The 17,562-nt window shown below is 38.2% G+C and overlaps 4 protein-coding genes across 5 annotated transcripts; all 4 read right to left on the minus strand.

Annotated features, from left to right (window-relative positions):
* On the minus strand, nucleotides 1–735 carry LOC110857740. Its single transcript, XM_022106351.2, has 3 exons — nucleotides 594–735; nucleotides 479–509; nucleotides 1–382 (listed from the first exon to the last, which is right to left on the minus strand). Exons 1-3 carry the CDS (start codon nucleotides 705–707, stop codon nucleotides 90–92), a joined length of 438 nt encoding a protein of 145 aa, XP_021962043.1. The 5' UTR covers nucleotides 708–735; the 3' UTR covers nucleotides 1–89.
* A 27-nt stretch (nucleotides 736–762) lies between these two features.
* Nucleotides 763–6,141, minus strand: LOC118438321. Of its 2 annotated transcripts, XM_035858285.1 has the most exons (7): nucleotides 5,933–6,141; nucleotides 5,648–5,867; nucleotides 4,429–5,119; nucleotides 4,331–4,361; nucleotides 4,068–4,256; nucleotides 3,409–3,616; nucleotides 763–2,037 (listed from the first exon to the last, which is right to left on the minus strand). In XM_035858285.1, the coding sequence occupies exons 3-7, from the start codon at nucleotides 4,900–4,902 to the stop codon at nucleotides 1,620–1,622; spliced, it is 1,320 nt and encodes a 439-aa protein (XP_035714178.1). In that variant the 5' UTR covers nucleotides 4,903–5,119; nucleotides 5,648–5,867; nucleotides 5,933–6,141; the 3' UTR covers nucleotides 763–1,619. The 2 variants fall into 2 exon arrangements, with proteins under 2 accessions (XP_035714178.1, XP_035714179.1); XM_035858286.1 differs by lacking the exons at nucleotides 5,648–5,867; nucleotides 5,933–6,141 and having other exon boundaries at nucleotides 4,429–5,279.
* A 1,116-nt stretch (nucleotides 6,142–7,257) lies between these two features.
* Nucleotides 7,258–10,721, minus strand: LOC118438228. Its single transcript, XM_035858125.1, has 7 exons — nucleotides 10,225–10,721; nucleotides 10,130–10,160; nucleotides 9,838–10,035; nucleotides 8,618–8,825; nucleotides 7,799–8,333; nucleotides 7,684–7,714; nucleotides 7,258–7,610 (listed from the first exon to the last, which is right to left on the minus strand). Exons 1-7 carry the CDS (start codon nucleotides 10,702–10,704, stop codon nucleotides 7,315–7,317), a joined length of 1,779 nt encoding a protein of 592 aa, XP_035714018.1. The 5' UTR covers nucleotides 10,705–10,721; the 3' UTR covers nucleotides 7,258–7,314.
* A 678-nt stretch (nucleotides 10,722–11,399) lies between these two features.
* On the minus strand, nucleotides 11,400–15,671 carry LOC110857884. Its single transcript, XM_022106498.1, has 5 exons — nucleotides 15,522–15,671; nucleotides 14,347–15,468; nucleotides 13,881–14,299; nucleotides 13,479–13,661; nucleotides 11,400–13,194 (listed from the first exon to the last, which is right to left on the minus strand). Exons 1-5 carry the CDS (start codon nucleotides 15,669–15,671, stop codon nucleotides 11,400–11,402), a joined length of 3,669 nt encoding a protein of 1,222 aa, XP_021962190.1.
* Nucleotides 15,672–17,562: the final 1,891 nt, after the last annotated feature.

Consider the following 17,562-nt stretch of genomic DNA (forward strand, 5'->3'; position numbering starts at 1 on the left):
TTATTCTCAGCTCATCATTTATTTTAAGTCATTTTGTCATATTTTAAGTCGTTTATTTTAAGAAATATTAAAATCGTCATAACTCAGCATCAAATTTGTCCCTGAACTATCTTTAAGAGTAATTGAGCTTGATCTAATAAAATTTGGGTTTGGTTCAGAAGAAGATCTACGTTGTCCGGGATGTCGGGCGCTTCTGTTGTAGAAGTCGTAGACGCCACAGTGGTTGATGTTGTAACATGTGTGGTTATCGAGGGTGTTTCATCTTCGGTAAATTCGGTCTCCGGCTGGCTGGTCATGGCTGTGCTCCACGTTGTTGGCTGTCGAACGGTCATTACGTTGTCGCTAAAACAATTATCGTTTCGATCAACTCGTAAGCAGTCCCCTAGAGAAATAATCAATAAATAGGGAATTATTCTTGCTACTATACTATTATGCTTGCTACTTGCTATAAACCGCGTAATGAATATTTTATTCTTACCAGAGACCACCAGGTCTAAGATATTGCAGTTCTAAAATTTGAAGTCGAAAGTCATCTTATTTGTTTTAAAATGGGCCGCTAACTGCACTGTAATCCTGAGTAAATTGATACTTACCCCAACTGCGTAGTCCAAAGCACACTGCAAACTGTTTCGCGACAACTTCTGGTAACGCAATACTTTGATCATTATTATTATCATGGAATACGAAATCTTCAATTTCATAACCATTGCTAACTTCTCGCCAAAAGGTTGAATGTTTATCTTTCGTTAAATTTCCTTTAGGTAGGTAGGTAGGTAGGTTTATTCAAGATTGATATAGCGCAAGCTCTTACAATCATAATCATTCATTCGTTACATATACAAACTCATTCAAACTACTTACATACATAGTTTCATCTCATAATGTACAATCTAAGAATTAGTAAAGTGTGTGCTCAGTTGTGGGCATGATCCACAAGTAGCACACGGCATCCCAATAAGGCTAATCACACACCATAATAATATTTTAGGCTACAATCTAATGATAATATGTATATAGCAGCAGTAGCAAGGGTGTAGAGGGAAAACCGATAGTTCGGAAAACCTCTACATGTATTGGGAAGGTGGCCCAATACACCATTCGGCCCAAACTGGACACCAGGTAGGAAAATGTATGGCAGTGATACATAGGAGGATTCCGTGGGGTGCTGGTGATATCCAAATGAGGGTGGCGTCTGCATGCGGAAGCAGACAGTTGAAGGTTGTTGGGCGGGGGGTATCCACGGACCGTGGGATCTGCCCACGTCCCCACGGAAGCCGGGGCCGATGACCCCCCCACTTGCCCCTTCCCCATCTCAACACAGCTAGGTCATGGGACCCCCGTAGACCAGACTATGCTGCCCTCCGCCATGCACGACCCCCTCCCCCACTCTTCAAACAACCACTCCCCACGGTCACCACCCCGATATACCAAAACAAAACCTACTTGGGGAGTCCCTCCAAAGCGTAGATCCTCCTGTGCACTGGTCCGGCGAATCCATCTTCGCCTGATGGCTCAGCTTGTCGTTGCTGGGACGGGTGTGGCAGGGGGTGTTACCAGGCACGCAGGTGGGGGGTGTGAGTGGACGAGGCTCACATGGCGAAAAGGCCTTGGGACACACTTTACTTGCCCTGGCACACCCGCGACCCAGATGGTAAATTTCCTTTAAATGAAATTAAAAAATTCTGCAAGGCGGTAAATTTTAGACCTTCCCTCCGTTGAGGACGCTCAATTCCTATGCTGAAATCTACGTTTGAAACTGACATTTTGTCAGCCATTGGTGCCCTTCCGAATACCTTAACGAAAATCCAGACCGGTTCCATGGTCCAATTATATTGACCCGCTCCAATATAACTCCACTCGCCTTGATCCCTTTGACCGTCAGCACTGGTGTACAAGGTTAAGTCAGACTCATAGTTCCCACTCAAGTAAATGACTGGGAATTCGACAGAATAGTTGACTACGAACGTGCCGTTTTCATCTAAGAATTCAGTGCTTATATTTTCCCTCCCATTCTGGTGTCCTCTCACTTCAGATCCCCTGAAATAAAAATTTCCCTCCATTCAGGAAATGTTAAGGGTTTCCGCTTGGAGATTAATTTAATACTACATAAACAGGTCGCGTCATTTTACTCGACATTTGAAAATTTGAAAAATTGGGATTTCGCGAGTTTATCACGTAATTTTTACGCAGTTCACACATGAATCTATATTACACCATGGATAGGTTACTAGTGGTTTGAAGAGTAATATGTCTTATGGTTTGTTTCAATCAAAAGCACGTGACTTTGTCACTGGTCAGAATCGTGACCAAGAAGTGCAACCATGATTTTGTTGTAGTTTTTAGCGTAGTTTAGATGAATTCATTATTGTACGTGTCTTGATCTGAAAAGCAGATTTTTTCTGATGATTTGCGACATTTTAATAAACTTCAGTAAACAGTAAACAGAGTGAGACAACATGGGAAGAGATTGTACTACGCGCCTCATGCCACGATTTGGTGCCTGTGTCCGAATATTCGAAAAAAAAATTTATGGACATAAAAGCAACAATATTATCTTAAATTCATTCTGTAACATCAACCTGAGCCTGTTTGGGGGTGACTGTGCATAATACACTTCAAACTGAGCTCAAAAATGGGGGCGAAGGCACCAAGTCCTGCAGTACAAAGCCCTACCTTTGTAACCAATCAAAACCAAGCCTGCCCTGGGATCGTCCATTCACAATTTGCATTAAAATTAACGGGTTTAAAAACATTTCAAGACAATAGATCAATCTATAAAATAAATTAAACCCAAACAAATATTTGTCAAAATTTTCACGAAAGTGACGAATTTCATGACAGCTACGTAATCAAATATCTTTATAGTTCGGGGGAACAAGTTTAGGTGGAAGAACATGCACAGTGTGTCTCGCGAAAATAAACGGGGCAGTATAGAAAGTAACCAATCCATGCTATACAGATTCATGAGTTCACAGGACTTAATATGTATATGAATCAATATATTGGGTAAATTTGTGGGTGCAATTACATATGAACACTTTTGTTCAATAACTGGAAACATAATTTTAGGGTATCCACTATCCAGGTAAAGTTGAATGGTTAAGTACACTCGTTATTCATAATCTAGGTCAAATAAATATTAAGTACTAAGGCGAGAGGCACTATTACAAACAAACAACAAGCCCTTCCACCAACATTCCCATCTCGCCGCGGCCCCATTAATATTACTATATCTTAATTTATGGCAAACGCAAAATTACATGTAATTCACTTTTTTGAAAAAAAATCATCCTTGCATCACCCTCTTTGGAGAAACCATGGACAACAAAATGTTTATGCACCCTGGTGTCTCTCGATAAGGTGTCAAAATATTCTAAATTAACATAAATAAATTCGATGTAATCCTACCAGGTTCTGAACAACCCGCCGAAAACGGAACCATGTATCGATGTACACATAACTTGAACTTCAGAGTCTGGAAAGCTCAGTGCAGGATCAACCGCCGGTCCTTTCGATAGGTTACGTACTTTACGAGAAGAAATATTCTGCTGTCGTAGCCCAAAAATTCCTTCCCCAGATAAGAACAGGTCGCCAAAGTTGGCTGCGACTTGCTGGACTGCGCAAACAATTATGCATGCATTAGCACTTAAAAAATCCTGTTGGGTCACATAAATGGGATAGTGCATCAAGCGCATGGAACTACTACATATCAAAATAAGGATAACTGGAAATATAGCAGACCAAGTTTACTAAAAATTTACAAATTAAAGAGAAGTTTAAATTTCACCAAATGTAATTTTGAAAATGTTCCGCTTTCGCCACAGGTGACAATAATTTCGCCATTTGGTACTTTCATGTTGTTTTTAGCATATTGGCGAAAAAAAAATTCGCAAAACTGGCTTTCGCCAAACTGATCGTCATTCAGTATTCTGGTAAAGATATGTATGCACCCTGGTCAATAACGATTTAATACCAGTTTCTTAAGAGTGCATGAATCCGACAAATCATCAACCAACGAAGATTTAGGTATGTGCCCATATGATGAGGTATGTCAATTTTTAACTTACCCAAAGGTCTCAAGTTTGAAGTAGACACCCCGAAGGTTGGTGGAATGAAGCAAAAAGTGGAATCGGAAGAGGATCGCCTGACCCTTTGGTCACTTTCCTTGATGCTGGATCCTGGTTGGAGTGGGAAGTAAACGTCGAGAATGTCAGTCCTTAAACATTCCTCGTCAATATTAAGTTTCATGCATTCCGCTGTAAAAATTTAACTTAGGATTAGTGAACATCGTTTTTAAATTTCACTTGCCAAAAGATATGTTACTTCCAACCTGAACCTAATAGGTCCATCAGCGTGCATTCCTGAAAAACTCGACGTTAAGTTAAATTCCCATATATATAAACCCTGAATTATGTATCTATTTCTTACGCTGAAAACATTTTGTACTAGACATCGACCAATTTCATTTGCTTTAGCTGGAAGATCGAGAGTAGTATTAAAGAGCACCCAATTCCACTTGAAATATTTAGGAACTTCAGAGAATTTAATAATTTGGCGACGCCATTCATAAGTTGCAAAACGAGCAATGGAATGTAAGGTGAGGTTTGAAAACTGGGTATCAAAGTCTTCATAGTCGAAAGAAAGATTGACGCTTCGAATAAAGATATTTTCGAAGGCAGAAGCTCTGCCCTCGACTTCTAATCCAAATTCGAGAAACGAAATCGTAGAGTTGTAAGAACTATTTCCTAGAAAATACATATCCGGTGTTAGCCCATGTTTGGCGAGAAGCGTCAAGTTCGTCATGTACTCTCCAGTGACATAAAGCGAGGGCACTTGGATGGCTAGATTTGCGATAAAATCCCCTTCATTGTTGATAAACTTTATGTTAAAGTCGTGAATCATGTCCGACAAGCCGTGCAATTTACTCGCATACAGATTACAGCGAACCTGCTCCAAGCACTCAGTCGAGGTTCGAGCGGATCAGGTAAGAAATTAGCCAGCTCAGGCGGGTGCGATTCAGAAATTAGTAGGGTCGGACGAGCAAGATTCAGTAATCAGGCTAGGTTTTCAGAATATTTGACACGATACACCCTTGCACTGCCGTGCTTAACCCTTTAACCTGTGTGATTAACGACAAGAAAATGCATTAAATCGGGGACACGATAAGTATATTGTGGTCATGATGCGGGAGGAGAAATTCAGGAGTTTTTAATAAAACTCGAAAAACTGAAAAATCAAAAATTTAACATTGAGTTGTATAGGGAAATATCCAAATTTTTGGGAAGAAAATCTTCAAATTTAGCATTGTGTTGGCATAGGAGAAATGCCTCAAAATTTCAACAAATTTTAGGTCGCGGAGAGAAAATGGCGAAAATCAATGACCTCCTAGAAACGACAATTGTCTTCCTTCCGCGCCATGACGGCGATTTTTCAGGACGACTTTTGTAGTACTCCCGAATTAAACCATTTCTTATAAAACGACTATTGTCTTCGTTACAGTTTAAAGGGTTAATATGTACATATGTAAGAGTGTGATAGACGATCTTTCGTAGATGGTCTTATAAAATTAAAATTTTAATTACGACAAAATTAACTATTTAGAAGTACGAAAGAATGTAATATCATAAATACCGATAATTATGCTAACCATATAGTTGTTGGGCCAAACAGCTCTGTTAATCTGGGATTGGCGCATCTAATTTGAAAGTTTGGTGAAACCCCAATAGTGGGGAGGTTAATTGGGTCATCCACATTCAAAAAGAGTCGCACCCCATCTCCAAAATTTCTCACCAAATCATAATTGAACTCTCCACCTTGAAAGTTTTGGTAACTCAAAGATATTGCTTTTTGCAGTCGTGATAGCGTTGCTAGAAAATGTGAATTAGCAATAAAAGTCAAATTTTAAATAGATCGTATGATACAGTTTACTTACGATCAACCCCATCGTTTGTGTTCAGAATTTGTGCATCTCCACTGGTAACTGAGATAAAGCAGAAAAGTATCACGGCAAATACAATCACAAGCAGTGTTTTGTTAAAATTTCTCATCTTGTTGAATTGGAAATAAATTATTATCCCGGACTGGAGGCTTTATAAACAATATTTATATTCACTTTTCCTCCTTAGATAAATTAGGCTTGTGATCGATCCAATCATCCGACCCAAGTTGAATGTACAAATTTGTTTCCAATCTGCTTTATCTTAATTGAAAAATTCCCCATGTTTTGTCATTTTCATAAGAACATTTGTCGCTCATAATGACTCGCAATAACTGACCACACTGAAAAAAACATACACATATATAATTCAGATTACCTACGCTGGTCAAAATCGTGTAATTAAATTAGTGCATTATCAATTGAAACGGTGATTCGATCTTGTCGAACTTTACAAACTACGCAGTTGGAAAATTGTGTACTTATCTGTTATAAAATTGTAAATATCAAATCAATCTTTTCGAGAACTTTGATAATTAGAATTAAATTTACTTGTCTTTATTGTTTAAATCCGAATATACAGTATGAAGTTTTTACACCAATTACTTAATATTACAAACATATCTACATACATATGTATGTACACTTACGCACCTACAGTAATAATTAAGCAATGAATTGTTTGAGCATATGTAAAACTGCTATACTTGTTCCCAAATACCAGTCTGTCAGGCTGTGTATCCGTCTGTTTGTCTGTATATCCTCTTGTCGGATAGGGTATTAAGGCCCAAATTTTAAAAATTATCGTAGGAAGCTCAAGCGTGGAACAGGGCCGTCAATGGATATAATGAAATATTATTTCGCGAAATTGCAAAAATTATCATCTGGGTGGACCCGAGGGTGGTACATACCTAGGTACCAATTTTAAGAAATTGTCTAAAAATGCTGAAATTCGGTACTGTGGGTAGGAATAGGAATTGAAATTGTGCAAATTGTTATCTCGGAAGATTCGAAGGTTGTACCGATTTCTTCAACTGATCCAAGCGAATTGAAATTTGAAATAGGGGTTGCTACTATCTACTCATAATAATGGATGGATATGAGTTGTACTTGAAAAAGTCAATTTTTACTTATCAAATTTCATGCAAAAAAACAGATTCGTGACAACCATTGCTAAACCTCATTCGGGCTAGTCTGAACTGCAGGCAGGTATTAACTCTTAAAAATCTAATCAAGTTACTTATTATGTAATTGAAAATAATTTTCAATTGTTGACAATTGACACGGAAGGAATTGCACACAAACTATATGGACTTGTTTATTCTTTTCATTTTTAAAACGTCTGATTGTAATATTCATCGCAGATTTCAAATCTGGTATCAAATTTGTCCCTGTACTATTTTTAAGAGTAATTGAGCTTGATCTAATAAAATTTGGGTTTGGTTCAAAAGAAGATCTACGTTGTCCGGGATGTCTGGCGCTTCTGTTGTCGTCGAAGTCGTAGAAGCTACAGTGGTTGACGTTGTGAGATATGTGGTCATGGCCGGTGTCCCATCTTCGGTAAATTCGGTTTCCGGCTCGCTCGTCATTGCCGTGCTCCACGTTGATGGCTGCCGGACTGTCATCACGTTGTCGCCGAAACAATTGTCGTTTCGATCAACTCGTAAGCAGTCCCCTAAAGAAATAGTAAATAATTAAGGATTTATTCTTGCTTCTATTAAAACGCGCAATGAATATTTTAATCTTACCAGAGGCCACCAAGTCCAAGATGTTGCAGTTCTAAAATTTGAAGTCCAGAGTCATTTTATTTTTTTGATGGGATGTTAAATGCACTGTAATTCTGAGTAAACAGACAATACTTACACCAACTGCATAATCCAACGCACACTGCAACTGGTTCCCTACAACTTCTGGGAAAGAAATTTTATGTTCATTATTCCTATCGTGGAATAAGAAATCGTCAATTATGCGATACTCGATCACTTCTCTCCAGTAGGTTGGATGCTTCTCATTCTTTACTGTTCCGTTAAATAAAATGAAAAAATTGTGCAGTGCGGTAAATTTTAGACCTTCCCTCCCTTGAGGACGTTCAATTCCTATGCTGAAATCTACGTTTGAAACTGACATTTTTTCAGTCATTGGTGCCCTTCGGAATACTTTAACGATAATCCATACGGGTTCCATGGTCCAATTATATTGACCAGTTCCTATCAAACTTAGCTCTCCTCGATCCCGATACGAGAAAGATGGGTACAGCGTTAAGTCTGAGTCATAGTTCCCACTTAAGTAAATTACTGGGAATTCGACGGAATAGTTCGCAACGAAAGTGCCATTTTCATCTAAACATTCAGTGCTTATATTTTCCCTCCCATCCAGGTATCCCCTCACTTCCGATCCCCTGAAATAAGAATTTTCCTCTACTGAGACAATGTCAAGGTTGTCCATGTGAAGATTAATTTGATATTAATACTATTTAAGTACAAAAACATGAGTTAATGTGACTCATGCACTGAAATTACGGTCACGTCATTTGCATTTATGAAAATCTCACGCCCGTAACAGCTATCCATGTTGAATTAACTCTGAATGTGTCTCCTACTAATGTGTCAAAATATGCAAATTGGGTGGCACGCCTTTATAACGGGTATGTAAGTACATACAATAAATTCAAAGCAATCCTACCATGTTCTGAACATTCCGCCGATCAGGGAACTATAAGCATCTCTCCACATAACTTGAACTTCAGCGTCTGGAAGACTTAACACAGGATCAGCGTCATGTCCCCTCGCTCGGTTACGTACTTTACGCGATGAAATATTGTGTCGTCCCAGCCCAAAAATTCCTTCGCCAGATAGGAACAAATCTCCAACGTTGGCTGCTACGTGATGGACTATGTAAACAATTTCATATGTGTTTGCATACAGTGTAAAGAATCAGGTAGAGTCACATAAATACTAATATCTTCGTTGTAACTTGCGAACAGCTTGGTCTTAGTTTGTGGGTGATAAATTATTTATTACCCAACAACTCGTTATTACCATGTCGAATGATTCATATATGGATACCAGAGTAGTCCAATAATTAAATAGAATAAGTAGGAAGGAAACGGATTTGAATTGAACCAACAGTTTTTCATGATAATAAACCTCAAGCACGTTTAAGAAGTTACAATTTTTTCAACTTGGTAGATTGGCAACATCGGCTACACTAGATTTTCATAGTTTAAAATCAACGGAAAATTGTTATAGCGTTCCGCAGCTAAATTTAAAAATGTTACAACGGATTGTGATTGAGTTTTAAATGCTGTAGAGGAAATGTTATGCTTAACCTCTTAACTACGAAGTACAAAAATGTGTGTATTGCATAAATTACCCTTACACCAAAATTTCTTTAAAAAAGAATATTTCTAAAAAGGCATTTTGTGGAAAATTCTAGGTTAAAAAGTGGATGTTTCGTGCTTTTCGTCGAAGAACTCAAAAAATCGGAAACAGGTTGAAAATTTTAATTGCTTGCTAGCATGTATAATTATGCAATTAATATCGTACCAAATGGAAACATGTTATTAAAAATCAATAATACGAAAGAGGTAAAGTATAATGACAAGAATCCATGGTATGAAAGAGTATGCGACTGGGTCAATTAATTTCAAAGTTAACAATAATGGATCCGTGGGGATTAATGCTAATAAACGTCAAAATTAACGCACATCTCTCTAGTGTTCCGAAGCCATTTGCACAAGTTGAAGATAAAAAATACGTACTAAAATATAAAAAAAACATGTAGCGATATTGGCTGCGGCCATAGTTTCAACAAAATAAACTGATTGATTGAAACAGAATTTATCAATCAGGATTTTTGAATGCATACATATGTATGTTCACGTATATCAATTTTCCACATACCCAAAGGTCTCAAGTTTGAAGGAGAAACCTCCAACATTGGCGTTGGTGGAATGAAGCAACAAGTGTAATCGCAACAGCATCGCCTGACCCTTTCGCCATTTTCCTTAATGTTGTATGATCCTGCTTGGAGTGGGAAGTAAACGTCGAGAATGTCAGTCCTTAAACATTCCTCGTCAATATTAAGTTGCATGCATTCCGCTGTAAAAATTTTCACTTTTAGTGAGCAACCTAATTTCAATTGTCCCAAGATAAACATGACAACACACAACAACATTTATATCTTAATTCCAACCTGAAACTAACAGATCCATCAGCGTGCATTCCTAACAAAAAATTAGAAAACCACGTAAAATTTTCACCTAAACACTGGAATTATTTATTTCTTACGCTGAAAACGTTTTGTAATAGACATCGGCCAATTTCATCTGCAACAGCTGGAAGATCGAGGGTTTTGTGAAAGTTCGTCCAATCCCATTTGAAATATTTAGGAATTTCAGAGAATGTAAAAATTTGGCGAAACCATTCAAAAGTTGACCCCAGCGGGCGGGCAGCGGATCGTAAGGTAAGATTTGCAAATTGAGTATCAAAGTTTTTATAATCGAAGGAAAGATTCACGCTTCGAATAAAGATATTTTCGAAGGCAGAAGCTCTGCCCTCGACTTCTAATCCGAATTCCAGAGACGATAGCGACGAGTTGTAAGAACTATTTCCTAGAAAATACATATCCGGCGTTACCACGTATTTGGCGAGAAGCGTCAAATTTGTCATGTACTCTCCATTGACATGAAGCGTGGGAACTTGAAAGGCTAGATGTGCGATAAAATCTCCTTCATTGTTGATAAATTTTATCTTGAAGTCGTCAACCATGTCCGATAAACCATGCAATTTACTCGCCCTGAAACAAACAAACAAGTTTTGTGTTGTTAAATCACATACAGACAGCCACTTAGCACTCAAGTAGAGGTAGATGTATCGGGTCACGGGTCAACCCGGTTAAATCGGACGAAGCTAGTTTAGAAATTAGCTAGGTCGAGTGAGGGCTGGGATTAAGAAATTTGCCGGGTCGGGATTGTCAATATGATCAACCCGGCTCACCTCTACACTGCCATACTTAATATTTATATAAAGAGCGTGATAAACGATGATAGATGACCTTTTTAAATCATAATTTGGACTACGAGGAAATGAAATAGAAGTACAACTTTATAAATGTATTTCCATAAATACATACAGATCAGTATGCTCACCATAACGTTGTTGGGCCAAACAGTTCTGTTAAGCTGCTAACGGAGCATCTAATTTGAAAGTATGGTGAAACTCCAATTATGGGTGTTCAGATTCCTAATATGTAGGAATACGAATGTATTTTTGAGCTGGAATGTGTAGATTGCATTGTTTGTCGGTCTGCATTTAAAGATGCAGATTGAGCTCAAAAATACATTCGTATTCCTACATATTAGGAATCTGAACATTCCGACCCCCTTGGACTAACTAGTTCCAAAATTAATATTACTTAATATTAACTAAATTAATCCTCCTTCTTCAATTCCGTGGGTTCAGTTTCAACAGGTAGTAGGCACAGCTTCACGATCGGTCGCTCGTACTCTCCAGTAGCTGTCCTCACCAATACCTTCCTGACCTTCTGATCTGTTCCTGGCTTGACTTCCATAACTCGTCCAATGTAATGGCGCCAAGTTATCTTCCTTGATTATTACCAGCGAACCTTCTTTAATTGATTCCACTGGTTGCATCCATTTCGGTCTTTGCTGCAATCTGACTATATATTCCGATGACCATCTTTTCCAGAACTGTTGTAGCATCTGTTGAATTAACTGCCACCTCACAAGTCTGGTCGTTGGGATTTCTGTTAAATCTGGATCAGGAATCGACGTCAATGGTTGACCAATGATAAAATGTCCAGGTGTCAGTGCTCTTAAATCCGATGGATCAGTTGACTCAGGCGTTATTGGTCTTGAATTTAGCACTGCCTCGATCTGGCTTGTAAGAGTTGTTAATTCTTCGAATGTTAATCGATTTAATCCCATTATTCTTCTAAGATGGTATTTTGTGGACTTCACCCCTGCCTCCCAGAGTCCTCCAAAGTGTGGCGCTGAAGGTGGGTTGAAATGCCAAGATATTCCTTCCTTAGACATTGTCAATGAGATATGATTATTGTGGTTTACCCTGTCGGTAAGTTTCTGTAACTCCTTTAGCTCCTTGTCAGCTCCGACAAAATTGGTTCCATTATCGCTGTATATATCCGATGGTTTTCCACGTCTAGCAATAAATCTTCTTAAGGCAGCAATAAATGCTTCAGTGCTGGCCGAGCTAACTACTTCTAAATGTATGGCTCGAGTAGCACAGCAAATGAATATCGCTAAATATGCCTTTAATGTCACCTTACTTCTGGGTTGAATGGGTCTAATCAAAATTGGTCCAGCATAATCAATTCCACATTTCTGGAACGTATGAGATGGAGTTACTCGAAATGAAGGTAGATCTGCCATCATCTGTTGCATGGTTTCTGCTCGATTTTTTGTACAAATGACACATTTTCGTACGATCCTTTTCACCGCATCCTTTCCTCGAACAATCCAATATTTTTGTTGTAGATAAGATAACAAACTTTGTGCTCCAGCATGTAAGTTTAATAAATGCGCACTTTCAATTATCATCGCCGTAATCCTATGATGCGGTGGCAGCAGAATTGGATGTTTCTGATGCACAGGAATGCTTGCATGACGAAGCCTTCCCCCCACTGGCAAAATGTTGTCTTTGTCAAGGAATGGATTCAATGACAATAAACTGCTTTTATTGTGTAATTTTCCCTTGGTTCTAAGCTGCAACAGATCTGAAGCGAACTCTTCCTCTTGAGCGATTGAAATCCAACGCCTAAGAGCGACATCAAGTTCCACTGTTGACAGCCATGGGTTACTAATTGGTTCAAGTGCAAATCCACGTTTCTTCTGGACTGCTGCTCTTGCATTAGTTATGAATCTTAACAATCTTGCTGTGATTCGTTGCAATCTGGTTAAAGTTGAGTACCTGAGAATCAAGTCTCTTGGTATTCTAACATTTGTTAAATGACACACTAAAGTATCGCGTCTTTCTTCACTTGGTTCAGTTTTATTTACAATTTCACTTGTTAAATTTGGTACCGGTGGTTTCTCATTTAACCAAGACGGTCCGTTCCACCATAAAGGATGGTTGATAAATTCTTGGACACTTATTCCACGCGATGCACAATCAGCTGGGTTATCAATTCCACGAACGAATCCCCATTTATCTGTCGGAATCAATTCTTGAATTTTGGTAATTCTATTTGCTACAAAAGTGTGATACTTATACGGTTCAGACCTAATCCAACCAAGAGTTAATGTTGAATCTGTGTAGGCCACGCTATCAGTAAAGTTCATTTTCAAAGCCTTTGCAACTAAAGGTGCATTTATGCTTCACGTCATCGTTACGTCCTCCTCCAAATCCGATTTTTTGATTGGTTAAAATTTTTAATTGTCGTAGTGATAATTTGGTTCAGCCAATCAAAAAATCGGATTTGAAGGAGGACGTGACGATGACGTGAAGCATAAACACCACTTAACGGCATAAATTCTGCTAGCAGTAGTGCTCCACAAAGTTCTAACCTTGGTAACGATTGTTGCTTCACAGGCGCTACTCTAGTTTTTGAGGATACCAGATACGATAATCCATTTCCTTGTTCATCATAATACACTAAATAAACTACAACTGAATACGCTTGTTCAGACGCATCACTGAAGCCTACGAGATATGTTTGTTGATTTTTTCCTGAGTGGCCAACTTGGGCTCTAAGAATTTTTAACATTTGTAAATTTTTCAGTTCAATTTTAAAACTATCCCACTTTTGTTGAATTGTTATTGGCACTAAATCATCCCAGTTCAAATTTTCTTTCCAAATGGATTGCATTAAAATTTTTGCATTAATTATTATAGGTGCACACCAACCAATAGGGTCGAATAACTTCGAAATTTCAGAAAGTATCACCCGTTTTGTTAGTGAACCTAACTTCATGTTGCCAAATATGTCTGCTCTAAATCGAAAACAGTCTTGAGCAGGGTTCCAGTAAATTCCTAATGTTTTTACAGTCGCGTCCTTATCAAATGACAGCGATTTCGTTTCTCTCAAATCTTCTGGAATAGATTGAAGAGTTTTTTCTGAATTTGAAGTAAATTTTCTTATTGACATTCCTCCACGTTTCAATAGTTCAATCATTTCATACTGAAGTTTCACAGCATTTTCTTCTGTATCAGCTCCAGATAACAAATCATCCATGTAAAAATCTTCTTGTAATACTTTTGATGCAATTGGAAAATCAGGTTCTTTTGCTACCTCGCTTAGCACACGAGTAGCCAAATATGGACCAGCGGCGGTTCCATACGTAATGGTTAATAATTTATAATGTTTCAATGGTTTATCAGGAGTTCTCTCCACACAATATGTTGCAATTCTTGATCCTCACTTGATATCTTCACTTGTCGATACATTTTTTCAATGTCTGCTGTAACAGCAATTTTATGTTTTCGAAATCTCATGATCAAATTGGCCAACGAATCCTGTGTACTTGGTCCAATCATCATGGTTTCATTCAGCGTGACTCCATTTGATGTCTTCGCTGATGCATTAAAGACAACACGAAACTTTGTCGTAGTTGACGATTCTTTCAAAACAAAATGATGTGGCAGATAGCATCTAAATTTGCTAGTCGCCGTTGGTGGTGACACTTCAACCATGTGCCCCAATGATTCATATTCGTTCATAAATTTCTTGTATTCTGTTAAATAATGTTCTTTCTGATGCAAACGTTTTTCAACTTGTTTAAATTGTCGTATCGCAATTGATAACGAACTTCCTAATTCAATTCTTGGTTCTTTAAATGGATATTGCACAATGAATGATCCATCAAAATCTCTTTTCACAGTTTTGTTAAACAGCACTTCACACAATTTCTCTTCATTACTAAGAATTGGTAAGGCTGGCAATGTTTCTAATTCCCAAAAACTTTTCATTAATGTTTCTAATTTCAACATATTTTCACTATGGTTCAATTTTTCCAATTCATTGGTTTGAGTATGACACATTGTCAACTCCCTCTTTGAGGTTGTTTTGCCGCCGCCAATCAGCCATCCCAATTGTGACTTGATTGCGATCGGACTGGTTGAAGAATCCATATTCTTTTCTCCATCGACTATCTCGTAGTACAATTCTGCACCCACTAAGATATCGATTTCAGCTGGAGTTTGAAATTCTGGATCCGCAAGGTTAATTTTTGGAAGATGGCTCACAACGCTATTGCCAATCTCCTTCATTGGTAATTTACTAATTTTTGGAACAATATAAGCTTCCATGTTAAACAATTTGGTTTCATCAAAATACGGGCCAAAAGTGACATCTACACTACCCTTTGTACATCCAAGTTCAGTTTGTCCATTAATAGGTACATAGGCTTTTCGTTTTTTCAATTTGAGTTTTTTCGCACAAGATACTGTTATAAAATTACTGGTTGATGCATTATCCAGTAACACACGACAATTCACATTTTCATTCAAATTATTTTTCACATTTACTCTGGCTGTTGCTATAATTGGCAAGCAAGCCTGTTCATTGGTTGTTAGTCAATCTGACCTATCCGTGTTCAATTCACTTCTACCTGGATTTCCTCCTCGATAGATATAATTGTTTTCGTCATGATTTGTTCCTTCATTGGGTCTTGAATCTCGACGATCAGGAGAAGCATCACAACGCACATTTGTATGATAAACTTGTTGCGGTCGATCTTCTCTTCGGTTTTGTTGAGCATTTTCAATATGCAGCAAGTAATTGTGTGCCTTGTTACATTTTTTGAACTTAAAGTTTCCTACACAATTTGATTGTCCATGCCGCTCACGTAAACAACAAAAGCACAATTTGCAACTTTTTGCCATAACCCAACGTTGTTCGACATTGCTATCCAGAAACTTCCTGCATTTGAAGACTGGATGTGAATGATTGCATGCACTTGTTTACAGGTTGTTGTGTTTGTGTATGATACACATTGACTTTTGGTTTGTTTTGTTGTTGTGGGTTTTCATCTAATGCACTAGCATGACGTTCCAAAAATTCACATAATTCATCGAAACTAGGCATGTCCTTATCCTTCAAGGTATGCTCCCATAAATCTTTTGCACCAGGATCCAGTTTACTCAAAATCTGATGCACATAAATTGGTTCAATTGACTTATCTTTCTTGTATCCCATTAATTCCATTGATCGGATACATCGGTTTGTCGCATCGATAAGAGATTTTAATGATTTTGCAGTTCCAGTGGTTTTTGGATGACTAAAGAATCGATCCAATGTAGCAAGAACAATTTTTCTCTTATTCTGATAACGATCATGCAATTGATTCCAAGCAATATCATAATGAGAGTCCGTCAGCGTCAAGTCTGCTATATACCGAGCAGCTTCACCTTTCAGGAATGATTTCAAGTAACCAAACTTTTGTACCTTCGACAATTGATTGTTGCTGTGGACAGCTGCTTCAAACGTATCCTTAAAAGTACTCCATTCCAAGTAGTCACCATGATAAGGTTGAATTTCCAGTTTAGGCAATCTCATACCTTGTTGAGGTGTACTACTGCCTGTTGTCGTCGTGCTTGTAGCACTTCCAGGAATGGCAACCTTTATGCTTCTTAACAGGTTATGAAGTTCACGAACAGCTCCCAAAAGCGAAAAATAACATTTTTTGTGCGCCTCCATATCAGAAGGGTTTAAAATCTTAATTGCCATATGGATTTCATCCAATTTGGTTTTCCAATGATCAATTTCTTTGGTATATGTTTCAATTGTTTCTAATTCTAATGGTTTAACATTGAACCACAATAATCATATCTCATTGACAATGTCTAAGGAAGGAATATCTTGGCATTTCAACCCACCTTCAGCGCCACACTTTGGAGGACTCTGGGAGGCAGGGGTGAAGTCCACAAAATACCATCTTAGAAGAATAATGGGATTAAATCGATTAACATTCGAAGAATTAACAACTCTTACAAGCCAGATCGAGGCAGTGCTAAATTCAAGACCAATAACGCCTGAGTCAACTGATCCATCGGATTTAAGAGCACTGACACCTGGACATTTTATCATTGGTCAACCATTGACGTCGATTCCTGATCCAGATTTAACAGAAATCCCAACGACCAGACTTGTGAGGTGGCAGTTAATTCAACAGATGCTACAACAGTTCTGGAAAAGATGGTCATCGGAATATATAGTCAGATTGCAGCAAAGACCGAAATGGATGCAACCAGTGGAATCAATTAAAGAAGGTTCGCTGGTAATAATCAAGGAAGATAACTTGGCGCCATTACATTGGACGAGTTATGGAAGTCAAGCCAGGAACAGATCAGAAGGTCAGGAAGGTATTGGTGAGGACAGCTACTGGAGAGTACGAGCGACCGATCGTGAAGCTGTGCCTACTACCTGTTGAAACTGAACCCACGGAATTGAAGAAGGAGGATTAATTTAGTTAATATTAAGTAATATTAATTTTGGAACTAGTTAGTCCAAGGGGGTCGGAATGTTCAGATTCCTAATATGTAGGAATACGAATGTATTTTTGAGCTGGAATGTGTAGATTGCATTGTTTGTCGGTCTGCATTTAAAGATGCAGATTGAGCGCAATTTACATAGGCATTTCAGTAGAAACA

This window comes from Folsomia candida, unplaced genomic scaffold (assembly GCF_002217175.1).
Source record: "Folsomia candida strain VU population unplaced genomic scaffold, ASM221717v1 Fcan01_Sc019, whole genome shotgun sequence".
NCBI classification, from domain to species: domain Eukaryota; kingdom Metazoa; phylum Arthropoda; class Collembola; order Entomobryomorpha; family Isotomidae; genus Folsomia; species Folsomia candida.